The 20852-nt window shown below is 41.1% G+C and overlaps 1 protein-coding gene across 1 annotated transcript; it reads right to left on the bottom strand.

The window, feature by feature from the left end:
• Positions 1 to 12719: 12719 nt before the first annotated feature.
• Positions 12720 to 17783, bottom strand: LOC140776378 (probable serine/threonine-protein kinase PBL8). The gene is made up of 7 exons (XM_073120059.1): positions 17626 to 17783; positions 17345 to 17505; positions 16158 to 16492; positions 15576 to 15711; positions 14072 to 14208; positions 13840 to 13963; positions 12720 to 13433 (listed from the first exon to the last, which is right to left on the bottom strand). The coding sequence occupies exons 2-7, from the start codon at positions 17397 to 17399 to the stop codon at positions 12979 to 12981; spliced, it is 1242 nt and encodes a 413-aa protein (XP_072976160.1). The 5' UTR covers positions 17400 to 17505; positions 17626 to 17783; the 3' UTR covers positions 12720 to 12978.
• Positions 17784 to 20852: the final 3069 nt, after the last annotated feature.

Raw genomic sequence — 20852 nt, 5'->3', positions numbered from 1 at the left:
AACTAGCTTAGCGATGGTGTTAGAAACTACAAGGTTGGTTGTCTATTTTATGGCGTTGGATTCTAAGAATATTAATTGGTTTCGTGGTCTGTGAATGGAATTGTTACGTGGGATTCGAACTTTATGATGCCATGTCTTAGTCGGACTTGTGACATGGGATTAGAATAAGAGTAGAAGAAGGAGAGACTTAAGTTGTATATACTTGGCCAAAAGCGAAAGGGAATCATATTTAGTGGTCCTTTTCCTTTATTAATTTTTTTATTAGTTTCAAGGTCTCATATACTATTAAGAGCCATGTTTAGTTAGACAGTGTGAGGTCAGTGGTCTAGGAAGGTAAAGGAGGTGACAATCTAATGGTCGAAGTTAATCTTTATGAGATGATAAAGATTTCTTCCGATGAAAGTAATTGATACTGACAGTTGAGAAAATTCTACATTACACCCTATATCTCGACTATATCACAACTACAATCTCACATATATATATATATATATATATTCAAAAATATATTAAGTCACACTATATCGTCTCATAGATAAGTATAATTTAAGCTCCTAAACAATCAGAAAATAAATCGAAACACTAATTTCCAGCATAATATAATTAAAGTTAACATATCTAACAATAAATTATTTCCTACAAATATTTAGTAAAACATAGGGCTTAATTTTTAAATAAGTAAAAAGGTGGGGGGTTGAATATAAAGTTTTTTAAATATCAGAAGAGAAAATTTTATTTAGAATATAAGAATAATTACACTTCTCTCTTTTTCACGTACCCTCAACCACCAAACCTTTTTATAATATATATGTCCCATAAACTATTAAAAATATAATATTCATATGACATCATAGATAGAAAAACTTAACATCAAAATATCTAAGAATATTTTAGTAAACTAAAATTTCTATACATGATAATTTATAGAAGAAAATAATAACGAATATTTAATAGAGAAAATATTTGAGATATATTTAATAATTCTGAAGTTCTACATATTATAAGAAAATTTAATGGTATGTGAAAAAAAAATGTGATATGTACTTAATGCTATAATATAGTCAAAATAGTGGGTGTTATCCATGACTTTCTGTTCTAACTTAAGTTATCAAGCTGTTATAATATTGCTAGACATGCTCTACGTAAAGCTTGGACCGCTTGAAAGTTAGAAACCTAAATATAAAAATAAATAAATAAATAAATAACAGCCTGGACACGGTTTTTTTTTTTTTTGAAATTGGAGAGCTTCATTCAGCTAACTTAACCCAGGTTAGCTAACTAACCCGGGAATCGGTACACAATAAATTACATAGGTCTGGAGGAACATTCTCCCCCAGCGCCAGCCAAGCCGTGGCCCCAGCCATCATCCCGCGATGAGCTGCCCAATCCGCCACTCTATTGGCCTCCCTATACACCCATGAAACACTCCACCCCCTGCACTCGTTCAACAGGGTTTTGCATTCGTCAACCATATTCCTAATACACCACGGCGGGCTCGATTCGCCTCGAAGGCACCTGGCAAGCTCGCCGGAGTCCGTCTCCAGGATGAGCTGACAATCCTTGTCCACCATGCTGAGCCCAAACCTCGCCGCCCATGCTTCCGCGTAGATGGCTTCAATACTAGGACACGGTTCCCACGCAAGCTGTAACAGCTTGCCCACTTCATCCCGGAGCACCATTCCGACACCGCCCTGAGGTTTCGATCGGTCATAGCTCCCATCTATATTGAGCTTCACCCATCCCTTATCGGGAGCCTTCCATTTGGCTCTTCCCCTAGTCGTCGCTTCCATAGGAGCCTTGCCAGTCCTAGCATATTCACTGGCCATGGCTAGCGCCTTCCGGATAACCACCTTTGGACTTAGCTTCTCCCCTCCAAAGGTAACCACGTTCCTTTGCTTCCAGATCATCCAAAGAACTGTTGCCACTTTGGCCTTAACCTCCATATCCTTCTGCCGGTCCGCCTGCCATATAGAGTTCACCCAGTTCTCGTCCACCTGGACTTCCCTACTGCCGACACAGCCCTGGAACACTTTCCAGCATTCTCGGCTATACCTGCAGGTGAAGAACAGATGGTTGATAGTCTCGTTGTGCACTCTGCATAACCCACAGACCGCCTCGTATCCCAGCCCAAGCGCAGCCAGCATCGAGTTTGTGGGTAACCTTCTCCAAGATAGCTTCCACACAAAGGTTCTGACCCTAGGCGCTACCTGGAGTCTCCATATCACCTTCCATCCCGGCCAGGCGTCCACCACTGTTGGACTGATGAAGGAGTAGATCGACTTCACTGTAGGCGTACCCATCGGATGAGGCCACCAAATCCACTTATCTTCAGAGCTGTGACACCCTGCTTGGAACGACAGGATGTCGAAAGCCAATTCTTCCTTGGCTTCGCGGATAATACGTCCATTACTCCATCTTTGACGGTCCAAGATTTCCTCCACTCTGATTCTCTCATCCAGCAGAGAGTTTCCCATAATTCTTGGTTGTCTATTCCAAGGAACCACTGAGATCCAAGGCTCAGTCGCCGCTCTTGTGGTACATCCGTTGCCGATCAACTTCCTGAATCCCATTTTCAGACTTCTAGCCACACCATTGATCGCCCTCCACAGCCATGAAACCTGTCGCCCTTCAAACCTGTTCCAAGGCTTCAGCTGTCCATATTTAGCAATTAGCAGTCTTATCCATGGCACCTCCTCTTGGTTCAAGACCTTCAGCGCTAGCTTGCCTAGGTGAGCAGTCCTGGCCTTCCGAAGGTCTCTAATCGCCAAGCCACCCTCCTCTTTAGGTTTGCTCACCGTCTCCCAGCTAACCAGGTGCATTCCTCGACCGTTGGCCTTATCCCATAGGAAAGACCTAGCCCTCTTTGTTATTGAGTCCAGCACCGAGTCTGGAAGCCAGATGCTTCCTAGCCAGTACGTCGGAATTGCTAGTAGAGTAGCATTGGTGAGCGTACAGCGGCCTGCCATCGACAACACACTTTTCTTCCAGTTCGCCAGCTTCCTGTCTACCCGCTCGATCAGGAATTGGTGCTCCCTGACCTTAACTCGATTGCCAGAGATGAGCACCCCCAGGTAGAGGAAGGGAAGTGACGCACACAGGAGTCCGAGTTTACCACTTAGTTCCTGGCGCTGAGTATCTTGCAACCAGGTAGGCAGATACAGCGCCGACTTCTGGAAGTTCACCCGTTGATTGGAGATGGCCTCGTAGTGACTAAGGCATTCAAGGATGCAGTCCGCATTACCCGACGTGGCCTGTGCAGTAATCAGCAGATCATCCGCATACAGAAGGTGGGATATCCGCACATCTCCAACCTGGAAAGCTTTCAACTCGCCACTGCTCACTTTCTGATTGATTAACCCAGACAGTATCTGGGATACCAATATGAATAAGTAGGGCGATAAGGGATCACCTTGTCTTAAACCTCTGTGCGGCTGAATCCACTCAGTTTGTTTGCCATTAATCAGGATCGCGTAGCTAGGAGACGAGATACAGGCCCATATCCATCTTCTCCATGCCACCGGGAAGCCCATACGCGCCATGGTCTCCATGACAGCCTCCCATTTCACCCTGTCGTAGGCCTTCTCCATATCCAGCTTTGCCATCATCACCGGAGGTGACCTCTTGTCTGAGCACATCGAGTGTGCCATCTCTTGGGCCGCCAGCGTGTTATCGACAATACTTCGTCCGGCCACAAAGGCCGCCTGCTCCATTCCTACCAGCTTCGGGAGCAGAGGTTTAAGCCTACCGACAAGGATCTTGGCTATTATCTTGTAAGCCACATTGCAGAGCGATATGGGTCTGAACTCCTGCACCTGGGTTGGGTGATCAACTTTGGGGATGAGCGTGATGAAGGTCTGACCCCACCGTCTGGGTAGGGCAGCCGCAGTGAAGAACCGCTTAATCGCCTGAACCAAGCTTTCTCCCATAGCATCCCAAAAGTGTATGTACACCTCCACTTGCAAACCGTCCGGTCCTGGTGTTTTCCCGCGAGGTAGGCTCCACAATGCAGCCTTGATCTCCTCTCGGGACACCTGGCCTTCTAGCCGCTGAGCTTCTTCCGCAGATAAAACTGGCAGTTCAGGCCAAGTTACCGTAGAATGGTTGATGCCAGCATCCACATCCCATAGCTCCTTATAGAAGGCCGAGAACTGCCTTTCTACCTCCTCCTGCTCTTGCACCCAGATGCCCGTGGAATCAAACACTCCGGAGATCTGGTTTCTTCGCCTTCTAATAGTGGCCAGGAGATGGAAGTATTTGGTATTTTGATCGCCGTCTTTAACCCACCTTTGCCGCGCCCTCTGCATCCATCTTAGGTTTAGTTGCCTACTCAGAGCCGCCTTCCTATTGTACAAGCTTCTCAGAGAAGGCAGCTCCTCCTCGTTTAACAGACCTCTGCTATCTCTCTCCTCCATCTCCACTATATCCTTGCATGTGCTTTTAAACCGCATCTCCACGTTGCCAACTTCATGTTTAGCCCATCTTCTAAGGTCACCTTGTAGGATGCAAATCTTGTGCGTAAAGTCATGCATGGGACTGGTCTGTCCTGCACAACTCCACACCCTATCAACCACCCTGCCGCAGGTCTCATTTTCTAGCCAGCTTAACTCAAAACGAAAAGGTCGCGTCACTTTCGCAGGGCTCATCTGCACCGTAAGCAGCAGCGGTGCATGGTCCGAAGCCGATCTGTCCAAGTGAAAAACCTTGCAGTGAGGGTGTTCCCCCACCCATCGAGTGTTAGCTAGCATCCGATCTAGCCGGACCCAAATGCGGCTAGCGCCGGCCTGGTTATTGCACCAGGTAAACGGGATTCCCACATAACCCAGGTCGCATAGTCCCATGTTCTCAGCCCATGCTTTGAAGGCCTTGCTCTTTGGACCCATCTCCCCTCCTCCGTTGCTCTTCTTCTCCTGCGCTGAGGTGTAGGCATTGAAGTCGCCTCCAATAATCCACGGTACGTTGATGTTTCTCAGCGTTGATAGTTCCTCCCATAATTCACTCTGAATATGGATGTTGTTGCTCGCATATACTGCCGTCCACATCCAAGTTCTGTGGTCCTTGTTAGTAATCACTAGATGGACTGCATAGCGAGAAACCGCCACCGCGTCCACCCATCCGATCTCCGTCTTCCATAGCACCATAATACCACCGGACACACCTAGCGCCGGTACGGCGAACCAGCGCCAGCAGCGCCCTAAGGCTCTTGCCACCCTCTTGGCACCTTCCCAGCTAGTGTGGGTTTCCAGCAATATCAGCATATCAAGATTATGCTCCCTATTTAAATCCCTACATCTGTCAAGTGCTTCTCTTTTGAGAGCACCCCTACAATTCCACGTAATGGCCTTAAACATTGAATCACTAAGGTAGAGGAAGAGGGGCGCGCTAGGCCTGTCTGCCCCGCTTAGCTGCCCCGGGCCTCCCATCATCAGCAGAGACCCCCATGCTTCTTAGCGGACTGCTCATGTCCCGAGCTCCGACCTCCACGATCGCCAGGCTCGATTCCTCCTTTTCCACGTCCATAGCTACCGCTCCCTCCCGGTCCAGCTCAAGCCGGAGAGCCTGCTTCACTGTAGCCACCACGGCAGTGTGGGTATCCGTTGGTTCGTTCGTTTTCCTTTCTTCCGGTCTGGACTGAGCCGAGGCAATGCCCATTTGGATGACCTCCTTGGGATACCCGCCAGTCTGCATGGGACCATTAGCCTTTGGTTGTATGGTTTTTACGTAGGACGTCCGTTGAGATCGTGATCCACCCGATCCCAGCTTGATGGACATGCCATTAATATTGGCTATCCCAATGCAATGCGTGGAGGTATGACCCGGCTTGTCCATATGCGCTCCTTTGTCGACAGGTGGCTCGGCCTGTTTCTGAGACGCAGATGGGTTCAGTAGAGTAGGCTTTGGTGAAGTTACAGCCGTACCCCTGATAGGCAGTGTCGGCTCTTCCTGCTCCAGTGAACCGGGCCCACCACTTGTCCTTTCATATATTTTATTGGTATCTGCACTGATGGTCATTTTACCTTTTCCTTTTCTGCTGGTAAATGCATCGCCCACCTCACATTTGTCAGCGTCCCCCTTCCTCGCAGGTTGACTTTGGTTGGGAACCTTCGCACTCTGGCCATCGTGATATCTTCTCGGTCTCTGGTCCTCTTCTTCTCTCATTTTGGGATATCCTGAGTTTTTGGCTGCTTGTGCCGGTTGCTTCGTGCCCAAATGAGCTTTCCGGCTCTGGTCGGCCGTACCTCGGGTGGTCTCAGCGCTGCCTCGGTTCTCCTTCTGCCCTGCTTCGTCACGTCTCCTTTGAGTATCCTCCTTCTGCCTCGATATCTCGCCAGCTGGGCCATATCCTCTTCGAGCTTTTCGTTGAACAGTGAACCAGGGCCCGTACACTGACCCTGGTTCCTCCTTCTCCTTCTTCCGCTCCGGTTGTTCGCCGCCTTGCGCCGGCGGCATCTCCTGTTTCTGGCCCGCATCGTCTGCACCGTTTTTGGAGCCAGGAGCCTCTTGGCAACCCTCCGCCTTGTGGCCTATCATTCCACAAAGATAGCAGAACTGCGGAATGCTCTCATAGATCACCGTCTGCTCCAGTTGGTCCTCCTTTGGCCCCAGCCAGACAGCCGTCTTCAACGGTTGCTTGAGGTCCACCTCGATGCAGACTCTGCCGAACCTACTGCGAGAATGATCTAGTGTCGTTTCATCAATCCGGAGAGGTTTTCCGAAGTAGGCTGCCACTTGAACCAGTGCTTCCAACTCCCAATATTCTTTGGGAAGATTGTGGAGCTGGATCCACACCGGAGCCGTAGCAAAGGCCTCCCTTGATGGCCGGAAGTTATTCCTCCATGGTATCAAATTTAGCACCCTTCCCAGTATGGTCCAGGGGCCGTTAGTCAGCGCATATGTAAGATCCTCCTGCCGTTCAAACCGGAAGGCATAAAATCCCTCTTGCATGTCTGAGACCTCGAACCCATCTATACCGTTCCATAACTTAGCCAATATTACCTTCAACCTCCATAGTGGAATGCCTCTCCCCAAGAATCTTCCGAAAAGGGTGAGTTTCCATCTTTCTCTACACTTTTCCAAGGTCTCGGGGTCAATCACCACAGAGTCCTCCAGTTGTGACCGGATTTTTGCCAGCACCTCCGCCGGGATGGGTCGCACTGCCGGCTTCGTCGTTGTTTGTCTGCCAGCCGCTACCGATGCCCACGACCGCCCTTGAGTCTTCGGCCTATCAGTTCCTGCTGCATCCTCCCTGGCCCTACCGGACTTCGAAGACGAGGCCCGGCGCTTAAGCACATCTTCACCCTCATCGCCCATAGGAACTAGTTGGTTCGGAAGTTGCAATTTCCTTCTTAAGCACATCTTCACCCTCATCGCCTGGACACGGTTTTTGCCAGCAAAGAATATATACCCCACCATGTGTCCCACGGAAGGAAAGGGAGCAGATCGTCTCCACCTACGACTGCAGTAGTTTCCTGCAACCGAGAAACCTGGTAGCCTCTCACAGTCTTCCCTTGATGCCAAAATATATATATATATATTAAAAAAGAAAAGAAATTGCGCATAAAGCACAGTTGATAATTGTATATAATTCATTAAGATTAATTTTAGAATAAAATGAATGTTTTAGTATAAAAAAAACTTATGTTATGAACTTAATTTTTTTTAAAAAAAAATTCGAATTTTACTTTTATTATATATCAGGAATCAAGTAAATATAATTATGAAATTAATAAGATATCATAGTTGAGAGAAATATAAATATAAATATTAGAAAAAAAAATTATATGATTGTTCAGAGTAGAGGGTTTCTTTATTTATTTTTTAACAGATTTTCTTAGAATAAACTAGAGATTCATGACCTTAGGTCAGACTAATTAGAATCTAAAATGTCAGCTAAAAAGATGGCTAATGAATAATTAAGATATCATTCCAAAAGAAAGACCTTTCTGAGTGACCCTTCTCTTTGTATTCACTGGAAAAGCAGTCAAGAGTCCCAAGTAGTTCCATGGATCATATTATAATCTAAAGATAGAGTCTAAGAAGAATGATTATGTATAAGAAAAGCAAGAGAGCAAGTTAACTAATGTAATGACATTACTTAAGACAAAAGCATTAGGTGGCACCCATCGTCTTATCTAGTATCTAGTCTTCTAAATCTCTTCCTTTGGATTGCTAGGAAATTCTCTATGAAGGAGAAGGCAATATGACAACAAATTGGGTAAGATATGACATTAAGAGATTATTACATGGCATTGAATCATGCTCCACTAAGATTTTGTTATTTGAAATTATGTTCTGGAACGAGGAAAGCATGAAAGATGACAAAGCCTGCAAGAGACGAACCTATTGATGACAAGATTAGGTTGGAATTTATATCCATTTGATTCTTTTCCAACTTAGATCCTGATCATCTAAACCAACTTATGAGGAGTTTATAATAGGCATAGTTTTATGTTTTACTAGATGAAAGCATATAGAATATTAACACCTGAGAAAGCTTGCAGATCAATAGTGGGTGACTCCCAGTGACATATTTCAAAAACCTTGGGATCTCTCACATACTTTCAGTTTTGTTTAAATCTCAATACAGTTGCTATCAGGAACTCATGAACTTTGTGGCTGATCTAGTATTGATTTTTCTTGCTTGTTCATAGTTAAAAGTTGAACCTTTGCCTTTTTAGCTCTCATTAATTTGTCATCCTGGTATAGAGTTTATGCACTACATCCAATGGTGGCTCAAATGCCAATAGACAAATTGTTGGAAATCAGATAGGAGTAAGTCTGAGTGTACTTGAGTTCATGGCTCATTGGACTTGTGTGATCGATCATAAATAGACAGAAGAATTGAACTTGTATTCTAGATATCCAGCTTTGGGCCAGATCAAATTTGGGCTTTTGTTTTTGATTTTTGTTCTTTCAAAATTTGGAGAATAAACTGTACTAAATACTAGTCGTGTTGTCCTTAAAATCCATTATAGTAGTAATTTACACATTGGTACTTTGAGAAAGCTCTTTATGTCATTCACAAGAATTAATCATCAACTAGCAGCTTATACTTGAAGATATCTTTTTCGCTGTAATTGGTTAACATGTCAATCCGGAAGGTTTAATGTTCCATCTTGTGAATTAGGTTGGTTGTCGAAATTAGTCTGAGATATAGGAAGTACTATTCTGTTTATAAAAGGCAAAGTTCTTATCTTTAGTATTGCAAAATTGAAGTTAAAAATCCCATTATAATTGTAAACATATATCTGCATACCCGAAAAGTAGTCTTCTGTTTCTTAATGTGCAAATTTCTGATTTATTACTGGAAATTTGGATACTCTAATTATTGGATTTTATGCAGCTAAACAGATGTTCTTTGATCACCTCAAAGCATACAGGGGAAATAAAAAGGAAAAGAAAATCTTTTCTTGGTCTCGAAGATTTCACACAATCCTAGAATTGATACACTACAGCTAGATAGGTAATTGCTTTCCTATTTTAATGCTGCTATGGCCAATAAGAAGCTTCCCAATTGTGCTAATCAGCACCCTCAAAGTGGCAAATTAGTATAAATTTCATTTATTTGACCATATTGTAACCTCTGTGGTCCAAAATACAGCAGTATAAGTGATTAAACTATTATTATTATTATTATTATTATTATTAAATCAGACTGTATTTTTATGAGAGTAATTTTTTAACTAAGTTAAAATAGGACCACAAGGATAAAATATAATTTGCCCAATTTTTATTGTGATCGTCTCACTGTGACGTTTTCCCTTTAATTAAATTTTCATGGATTTGGTGGCCTAAAGAGGACCATTTCATCACCACGCTTGTCATCATCATCTCTCTCTCTCTCTCTCTCTCTCTCTCTCTCGACTGGTCATGGAGTCCAGACTCCAAAATTAAATGTATTTGTTTCCCCTGGACGAATATGAACCACTCATGCACACATCTCCTTCGCAGTGCACTCAAGAACAATCCAAACAAATAAACCAACAACTAAGCTTATAACATATTTACCCACACAAATAAATCTTGAATTTAATCAATCCATCCTTAAACAAATATGAACTCCTCCAACATGCATGTATCTATATTCTACTCTTTGTTTCTTTCTTTCTGAGTGTAACTTACCAGTTAGCACCCTGAGGAAGGAGAGAGTTATTGGCAGGCGGTGCAGTTGCAGGTCTTGGGCACAAAACTGCAGACCCCGAAGGGCTTGTCTGGAAGATTGCAATCTATGCCAAAGCAGCAGGAGGTTGATATGCAATTGGAAGGGTCGTTGGCTGCGCAGCACTTGCACCCGAGACACAGCTGGAAGGGATCGAAGGCGGCGGCGGTCATATGCCACTGCTCGTCGACCGGCCTGACCGGCAGGTATTCGATTGTCGCATGCCGCTCGTCGCCGGCGGCGCCTACTGCAACCAAAAGAATTCACGAATTGCTCCTCAAGTATACATATACATATACATATATTTTATTGAGAGACTGTTGTAGAGTGGAAGGTATTACCTTTGTTGGAGAGGATGGTGAAGAGGAGAGCGAGTGTTAGGATATGGTGGATTGTTTTCTTGCCCATGGTAGAAGTCTTAGGGAGAGAAGGTATGTGAGTATGTTCGTTTGGAAGGAATAATTTGGGCAAATTAAGGAAGATGCAACAGTGATCTTTTCTAGGGAGAGGAAGAGGACCTGCAAACAAAATGACAAAATTGCCACTTAGGGAGATCTTGTTGTGACTCGTGATGAGTGAACAAGAATGCACTTCGTTCGTTACCTCATGCAAGAGAGAGAGAGAGAGAGGGAGGCTGATAATGGCCAATTTTATAATTAATTGCAGTTGATATCTAAATAAATCATGCCAATTAATATTCATTTGTATTTGTTCTTGGTATTACGATATGCGTTAGAATTTTTATATATGGAAATATATATCTAGGCGCATTTATAAGGTGAAATTTGATGCTACCTACTACTGACTTTAATGGATATCTAGCATCATATCTTGGGCAATCTCAGGCCTTTAAGTCAAAATTTTAAGCACAACTTTCAAAGGTGCACTCACAAGTCAAAATTTGGCAGAAGAGCATAAAGAACCTCCTCAAAGTTTTTGTTTTTGTTTTTGTTTTTATTTTTTTAATTTTTGAGCCTTCTCAAAGTTAGTGACGAGATGCTGGATGTTAGAATTTCTGGTTTGCATTTCTTATTAATCCTTTGTATGCTCCTTGATATCTCCCAATACATTAATAAAGCTTGGGAGGTTCCTTGGTGTACACCAGAACTCTATATAATAACTATGACATTGAAGAGCATGATAAATCCACATAATTGTCCTAATTAAACACCATTCCACCTCACTGTAATCTATGCCATTTTGGGTCACTGCCACGTATAATCAAGACAGAGACAACCACAATCTTTACATGCTTAGATGTCAGGAAATTTTTAACGGAAAGAGAGACTAAAAAAAGAAAACTGAGTATGTGGAAGCCATGGAGATGACAAGGAAAGAAGACAAATGAGTTCAACCTGATCAGGAGGCAATTGCAACCATAACTCTGCAAGTGCGTGCCAGCCAAGAAACATTCCAATTCAAAAGGATAGGAGCAAGAAAAGAAATTAGGACTCTTATCCAGGCCAAAAGTGGTATAAATATAAATGTTTTTGCCTTTAATTTGGCCAAGGAGATTGAGGATGATTGCTATCTATATGTTATGTGTTTACACCATCATATTATTGATAAGATTCTAATGCCCTCAAGTCCAATGGGTTGGCATTATGTGTACAGAGTTAGCTTGGAAAAGGACCATCCAAGATACCTCCATAATTTGATAGCTCTACTTATCTGGAAACAAATAATTGACCCTATTGAGAGGCGCTTCCTCTTGTCAAAGAAGTTGGAAGTTTTAAAGGGTTGTCTCTGTAATTTAGTAGCATATATGTTAAGAGCTGCTCTATCTTCTTCTAATGAGTGCTTGGAATCAATGGCTTTGGTGAAACTGATGAAGAATAAGAATGAAAAGGGAAAAAAGAAATGCTATAGTAGTTTCAATTTGTACCAAATATATAAAGTTGAAAAACAGAGAGAGTGATATATCAACCATAAAATTTTGCAACAATGAAACAGTAGCGGAAAGTTCATTATATGACCTGAATAATGGAAGAGAAAGCATGGAAAAGATATGTGCAAGTTGTATAGCGACATGGTAGCTTCTAATTTAGCATTAGGTGAAGCACTTAATGCTAAAAAGTAGGATATAACATTCATAGGAAAATTCAACTCCACTCAGGACAATTTATCAGCATTCCTAGAGCTCCCTGTAAGAGAGGACAGGAATGAGAAATGGCAAACTCAAACTAGAGAAGTCAATCGTGACGTTGTAACCTGGGCAATCTGAAATTGTAATGAAGAACTAATTGCAGCAATGAGAGTTATAGAATTGAAACCTACGGCTGTTAGGTCCCAGATTTCCTGAGGATCAAATTGTAAGTATGTCTAGTAAGACTAGAATTATATGCATTTCATGTTTGAGATGTCTTACGCTTAGTTTATTGTACCAAAAACAAAGGCAAAGCTATTGAGGTCAGTGGTAATATCAAAACATTAATTGCCGAACAGCTGACTTGATCATTCTCTGTTCTCACAATTATCTCGAGAATGTAGAAAACAAGAAAGAAACAGCATAAAAAAGAAAAGTGCACTTCATATCATATCGGAGAAATTGAAATATAATTGCTTGCCAGGAAAAAGGGAAATTTGGTCCCACTTGCTTCCATTTTAAGATAAAACCTAGCCTTTTTGGCGAGGTTGCCTCAGTCAAGATACATAGGATCGTTATGAAAAATAAAAGACCCTAAAACAGCATGTGGATCAGATTTACATCGAAGGAGTAGGGGGACGAACAAAAACCCACACAGGTGCACACACAGACACATAAGAACAACTAGATTCTCCATATACAACTGAAACCTATTCCAGATAGTAGAGCAGAAAACTCACCTCACCCTGCATGCTGGGACAGCTGGGGAACATTTTGGACTTGGAATTGCTCTACAGTTGGCACCATTTCCAGTGAGTCTGCGATGCATCCTGTAACCAGGCAGTCCATTGGTAGGGAGGGTCAGTACAGAGCCCTCGCTTCCGCCACTCCCTTGTAGGGGCTCGAGAGTCTCCACCACATCACTCATAAGGGGCCTCGCCTTTGGATTTTGGCTCAAACAATAGAATGCCAGACTGCAGGCTTTTTGTGCAGCTCTAACTGAGTACTGATCTTCCAACCTGGGGTCGATGATCTGCAGCAGCTTTCTCTTGTCATTGAGCTTGGGACGAGCCCAATCAACCAAGCTCTGCTCCTTGCTGGGGCGTGTCTTGTCCACAGACCGTCGGCCTGTCAAGAGTTCGAGAAGGACAACCCCAAAGCTATAGACATCACTTCTGGCTGTCAAGTGACCTGCTCATGAAATGAAATAGTTCAGAACCAGTAGAAAATGGGAGCAGATATATAGTGTATGACCATTTAACCTACAAGGAAGAAAAGGAAAAATCAGCAAGCTTATGAGAAATCACAATTGATCGTTCAACACAGCTGCACCCTACCAGGAATGTCAAACAAAAAGTTATATTATAATTTGGCCAGATTTCTATGCCAGCTCCTTCAGCTCAGTCCAGAGTACTCATATTGATAGGACAGCAAATCTAGGGAAATGATAGTCAGGCTTGCACCCTCGAGAATTAATTTTTGGGGATTAAAATGATTCAACATTATAGACATAACACATTCCAGTGGTAACATAGCCAAAGTATCAGAGTAACAATGAAAAGATCATAAAGTAATTTTACAATGATGAGAATCATACCAGTCATTACATACTCAGGTGCAGCATACCCATAGGTGCCCATCACCCGTGTTGACACATGGGTCTCATCACCTTGTGGTCCAGCTTTTGCAAGGCCAAAATCAGATAATTTAGCTGTAAAATCCTGCAAAGATATGGAAAAGAAGCAGTAAGCCATGTCAAAGTCCACTCAGAATTACAATGAACAGCACAACAGGAATGAAGAATGGAATCAAAAGGATTGCTACTTAACAGAGTCCAATAAAATATTTGAGGTCTTGAAATCTCGGTAGATAACAGGTCTTTCTGCATTGTGAAGAAAAGCTAGCCCTTTGGCAGCACCCAGTGCTATTGACATTCTAGTTGCCCAAGATAATGGAGCAGCTGTCTCTGAGAATATGAAGCAAGAAAAATCAGGTTCAGCAATGTAGTTCTCCCGTAATAAATCAGTGGTAATGTGTAGTACTGTAGTGTATATAAAAGACATGCAATCACAATACAGTTGAAGTTCTCTAATACATGTATGCCATCTCTTGTATAACAAATTAGGCACTTCAGACATGCTTTAATGTCGTATATATATATGATTAGTTTGTCAGCTAGTGGCACCTGATGTCTGTAGCATAATAACTCTTCAGCACTTGAATTCAAACATTTTCTGTTCTTCAGAAAAAGAAAGCTTCAGGCGTATGCATATTACCTTGTATGACTAAATCACAGTTGATTTGCAGAAAACACTTTTACGAGTAAATATTCTGTGCATGTATATTACCTAGTTGCTACATTGCAACATGTATATTACCTTGTCTGGACATATCTTGCATGCATGTATATTTCCTTGTCTGGATATATCTTCCATGCATGTATATTACATAGTTGCCATTCTGCATGGACAGTCTCAAGAAATTGTATAACCACTATCACAAAGGTTTCCACACTAGTATATATTGTAACTTTGGCAAGTGTATAATGATTGAACCCCCATCAGATAATGATGCATCTAACAGGTGAATATCCAACTAATAGCTCTCATAGCATTTAGAAGTATTACTCCAAAATTTGTCAGGCTGGTTAAGCAACTCCCAACATTTATCCACAAGATCTATCCCCAAGAAAGCCATTTCAAGCTAAATTCTTTAAGGGTGGAATAAGACAGGAGCAGTCAAGCTCAAGAAATGATAGTAGACACACATGAGCAACTATAACTGCAGACATATTTATGGCCATGGATCTGATGACAACCGTTGAACTGGTAAAACTTTGCACAACTATAAATAAAATGCATGAGCAAGCAAAAGAATCAGTTGCAAGATACAAGCTCCTGGCATGTTAGTGTCAACTAAACTGTGGGAGATTGTAAAGGACGACACAGAAATCATTTAACACAAGGGGTGCAGTCTTTATCTATTCTCAAATTTTGTAATACCATCTCCAATATTAGCAGATGTAACTTCTAAGTATACTATGGATATGGCGGAGAACATAAACAAAATTGACATGTCTAAGAGTTGCAGAGTATCTTAATAGCTTTAAGGAAACTCCACCTTCAAAACGCTACTTCTGAAGAAGTTCAATCTCCAAAATGCCAGGAGATTATAAGTTTCATATTCTAATGCATATAACTCATGCTTGCACACATGAGTGAAAGGGCATTGAAACAGCAGGAAAAAAAAAGAATGTCCACATTTTTACATATGAATACCATCAAACAAGGAAACCAGATACTTTCATAGAGAAGAAAATGATAGAACCATTACTTCGGAATAAGTGGTTTTCAAGACTTCCCCGGTACATAAATTCGTACACAAGAAGCCTGTGATCATCCTCGCAGCAGTATCCAATCAATTTTACTAGATTAGGATGCCTTAGTTGTCCCAAAAAATTCACCTCCGTCTGTTAAAACAAAAAAAGTCAACCTTGTTCTCGAAAAGACAAATTACAAAGATACTCCTACAGGTGGGATTTCGTCAAACTAAGTAGAAAACATGTTCAAAAGATAAACCACTTTAATGTGGCCAAAGAGAAAACTGGTTTAGATGAATATTGTGAGGAAGAATTACTTGAGTTGCATATTTAGCTTCACTGAAAATCTAGAATGACATTTATAGTAGTCAAAACCATCCAGAGGTTTTATATAACTCTAGAGAATGAATTACTGTCTCTTCACTGGATGAAAATTTAATGTGAGCCAACAAAGAAGACAAAGTCAACTAATGTGCCGAATTTGTCGGCTATTGCCCATGTGAGAATATGTCAAACAAGCTTGACCATGGAGCTCCTATATAGAATCTTATTTCTCCATAAAAGGCATAGATTTAGATGAACGACCACCAACTTACAAGCCATTCACGGTGTCCCTGATGACCATCCTTGTTGAGTACTTTGACAGCGACAGGAAGTGATTTGAGGCCAACCCTCACATTCTCATCTATGTATCCCTTGTAGACAGTGCCAAAGCCGCCTTCACCAAGGACATAATCAGGGCGAAAGCTCTTTGTAATTGTCTCAAGCTCGAATAATGTGAAGGCAATCACATTGGTGTATATTGCAATGTTTCGTGAATCTTCAATATTTCTAGGTGTAGAAGGATCACTCATGTCTGAGAAGGTGCGAGTATGCTTCTTCTCCGGAAGACCATTTTTGGCAGGAAGTTGGAACATTTGGAGCTGCTGAACTGCAGACAGGAAATATCAAGGACAATTTACTCGCTTTAACCAAATCCACAGTTTGCGTACATATAAATTTCAAAAATCTACTAAGATCGCATAAGAATACAACTGCTGAAATGAAAGTAACCTAAAAGAAAAAAAAGAAAAAGAAAAAAAGAGCAACAAAAGAAAGGAGGAACTGTAAAGCTGAATGATTTGGGCACATGCAGAAGTTAACAGATAAAAATATGGCTTTAATGTTACTTTGACGAAACAATGATTTTATCTTCAAATAATTAAGAGTTTAGCATGTTAGAAACAAGTAGATTTTAAGTTTATCAAGGAATCAAGCTGAGAAGATCGATTGGCAAATTAGATCTGTTGAAGAGTTGCATGCAGGTGATTATTCACGGAATACAACATTGACTATGTAAATCAGAATTCCAGTAACTTTCCAATCCAATCCTAGCCCCAAAAGGAATATGTCTGTAAAATAGACACTTTTAAAATTACTTAAAAAAATAAATAAATATATATATATATAATGTCTTCCCCGCAATCTGAGAACCAAGAAAATAAGAAGCCAGACCGAGTGAAATTAAAGAGAAATAAAACGATATCAAGAACCAGGAAAGAGCAAAAGAAAGCGAACCAGCCACATTGCAACAATGCAATAAAGGGGACCGATACCAAATCAAGAAGACTTCCCCACCAAAAAAAATCAAATTTTGGAAAAACCCATTTCACAAAATGAATTTTTTTAGCGAAACCCATCAATCTCTTGGGACAAAAGTACAAACGATTCGAAGAACAACCCAAAACCAACCAGGAGAAAGAAGGGAACTAGAAATCAGGATCGCAAATGCATCACCACAGACCTTGCGCGTGAGCAGCGACGACGGCATTCTCCTCTCTGGTTCCGCAGTTGCCCATCTTTCACCCTCTCTCTCATTCTTCGGCACCACCCAAACCTCTCTTCCCTTCTCCTTGGCGCAACTCTACCCCGATGCTTAGCTTCATTCGAGTCCCGAAAGCTCAGCTTGAGGAAGGAAGAAAGACCAATTACAGATGAGATGAGGGAGAGCGAGAAGGTAAAGGGTAGAGAGAGAGAGAGAGAGAGAAAAGAGGAGTTTACAAGAAGTGGTAAGTAGCAGTTTACCTTTCTCTTTTGGTTGGCTTTCTTTTTACCGCCTCCTCCACCACGACCTCCACCACCTCCCAAAGATTCCCTCTTTAATTAAGGGACAAGGAATTCCCCCTGTGAGCGTGATCTATGTGACCAACGCTGGAGGTGGGGAAGGTGTGTATGAGAAGAGAGAGAGAGAGAGAGAGAGATCTTGGGAGTAGGGAAAAAAAAAACCATGGATGAAATTTACTAAAACACCCTTAATTTATACGTTTTTAAAATGAGGCATTTAATCCATTTATTATTGAACCATACGAGATTTGATAACAAAATTATCAGCGAGCCTTCCTCTCTCTCTCTCTCTCTCTCTCTCTCTCTCTCTCTCTCTCTCTCTCTCTCTCTCTCTCCCTCTCTCTCTCTCTCTCTCTCTCTCTCTCTCTCTCTCTTTATGGATATAAATTTCGGCAGGAGATACTTCTACTATTGATCGCCTGGCAAACGTCATGGCATCTATTTCATTTAACCAGATTTAATAAGCACAATTTAATCATAATTTTTGGGGCGTGATTAACAAAAGTTTAACTCATGCGTGACCTTTTGTTTTAAAAATTAATTAAAAAATCTTACGAATGAATTAAAAGATTAAAACGTTAGATCTACAAGTTAAAAAAAAGAAAAGAAAAGGAATACTACTTGTACTATTTAAGTACGGGTTTAACCACTCTTTCACAAAAATAAAAGTACGGATTTAACTAGGAAATGTCCTTCCGAACAACCTGAAGGAAAAATCCAAATTTTGAGTCGCATGGGGTGTCTTGGGAGTAGCACGTAGAGTTATTGAGTAAAGCTCAAATATATTTGTCTGATTAGATCATGAGCAACCCATAATTACTCCTTACTTATTTCCGGGATTTTATTCCCTTTCCTTGTTGATCCTTAATAACGAACATCTTGGGCTTCACTCTGTATTTAATCAGCTTTATTCTCAACAATGCGTGTTGCTAGGATGAGTTAATTTTCCAGTTTTTAGGGAGGATAGTACACAAGATAATGGATTAATTTACTTCTTGGTTGCCTTTATTATTTTAGAGTTCTTCATCTATATAAGAAGAAGCCAAACAAAAGGAAGAGGAGAAGAAAAATATATATTTATATATATATATATATATATATATATATATATATATATATATATATATATATATTTTTGAAAGAGAAAGGCAGCGATTGAATGAAGTAGACAAGGAAAGGAAGTCAAAGAAATCATTTCATCATCGCATCATACACAGTTTTTTTTTTTTTCTTTTTTCTTGTAAAAAAAAGTCATTCTCTCTGACAAGAAATCATAGACAGCATCTTAGATCTCCGGAGTAGACCTTCACCTCATCTATTTAGGTTCTTAGAACACATGCTTTTAATTTCGCACGAGCAACCCACACGTGCAGCATAATTTCAACTCATATAAAAATATCCTAGAATTTTTAGAACAAATATGTGAATTTCCAAACATTTTTCTTAAATAATAATAATAAAGGAGAAGGTATCTAAATTATCATTACAGAGGCTGGTTGGTGTACTTGAACACCTTTTATTACTACATAGTATTTAAACATTGGAGACTCCGCATAGGTAGGCCTCGCAAGTGGGCCTTGAAGTGGGCCTTGAAGACAGCTACCCAGTTCAAAAGGGCTCGTGGGAGCATGTGGTGGAGGAAAAGGATGGACAAAGGCTACTACCACTGATCGATCCTATTAAAAGATTTGGAGGAGATATCTTTCTTTATTTATTTTTTTTCTCATTATCTTTTACAACTCTTCTCTTCTCTTCTCTCTATTGACTAATCTAATATTTATCTCCTCTCCTGTCGAATGCATTCAACTACCATGGGGACAAGATCCCACGTTCATCTTATAAAGAAAAAGAAGAAGAAGAAGAAGAAGAAGAAGAAGGAAGAAAGAAAGAAAGATCCCCATGTTCATATGTGACATAGTCTTCTCTCTAACTGTCCAGCTTTGGATATTATAATGGTAGCAAAGTTAGTTAGGAGTCCTTCGCAGTAAAAGAAGAGAAGGGATTTCCCTTCTTTTCCAGTGCATTAAAGAAATGGGTTTTATTGTAGCGACAGTTGGAGAGAACGTGTGAGTGGCAAATCCCCATAATTTGGTCATTATGTGGGCATATGTACTATTTTACTCACTAGTGGGTCGTCACAAAAACCCTAATGGCACACTTGATGTGTGGATTTTCCCAAGAAAATATTGGTAAAGAAATGGGAGGGCAGAGCCAGTGGCATTTTAATGATACCAAACGCATGATGAGAGGGATTGGATGAAGGAAAGGATGCGTGAGGACATCATCTTTTGGACGTCTCTGCTCTGCACTGCACTGCACTGCACTGCAATGCACTGCATGTTTCGATTAAATAAAGGGAAGGAAACAAAGATGGATATCACCTTGGCGGATACTATTTAGCCTTAAATCCAAGTCTTATCTTCGAGATTAGGTTTATAAAATTATCAACTTCATGTGCAAGGTAAAGGACAAAGACTTGCCTACATACACGCGAAGAAGCCTAAAGTATCACCCAGTCTGAAACTAAGATTTTTAATCCTGCAACTGATACTCGCTAGCAATGGGGAGTAAGACAATGAGATCTATCAAGTTCCCTTTTTTTTTAAAGACAAAAAAGCCTTTATCTTTGATCCAACTACCTTTATTCATGGTTTGCCTCTATTAAGATGTTTAGATTCATGAATAAATCCCAAAAGAAGGAAAGGGAAGTTGTCTTGTTAGGTAGCTCTAAATCCAAAATCATAACTCTAAGTGAGGCTGATAGTTCCTTAAACTTCATGTGCAAAGTCGGAGGACAAAACTTGGTCCCTTCAAAGTAGAAGTTATATATATATATTCCTTGTTTTGTATTACCATTAAGAACCTTACCCATGGTTTAAGGTAGAGAAAAGAAGCTCCAACAAGGAACAGTACTATTTAGTGTAGAATATTACCACTCTTAATATCAAACACCAGATTGTACATATTCGCTGGCATGTGCCAACTCTCATGATCAATAAAACAAGACGATGACAATAATTAATTGTACTACTATATGGTTGAGCATGTGCCTGAATACTAACCAATCTTAACCGATAACTTAGTTATCCCTTTTAGCATGCATATGTAACCTGTTGGAATTAAGGATAATTGGATATATTAACATTTTGGAAAGTAAACAAACATGATGCAGACGTGAGAAATTTTAT

This window comes from Typha angustifolia, chromosome 14 (assembly GCF_048772165.1).
Source record: "Typha angustifolia cultivar Huaian chromosome 14, ASM4877216v1, whole genome shotgun sequence".
NCBI lineage: Eukaryota > Viridiplantae > Streptophyta > Magnoliopsida > Poales > Typhaceae > Typha > Typha angustifolia.
The sequence above is the reverse complement of the archived record's forward strand: the minus strand, read 5'-3'. Positions and strand labels throughout refer to the sequence as shown.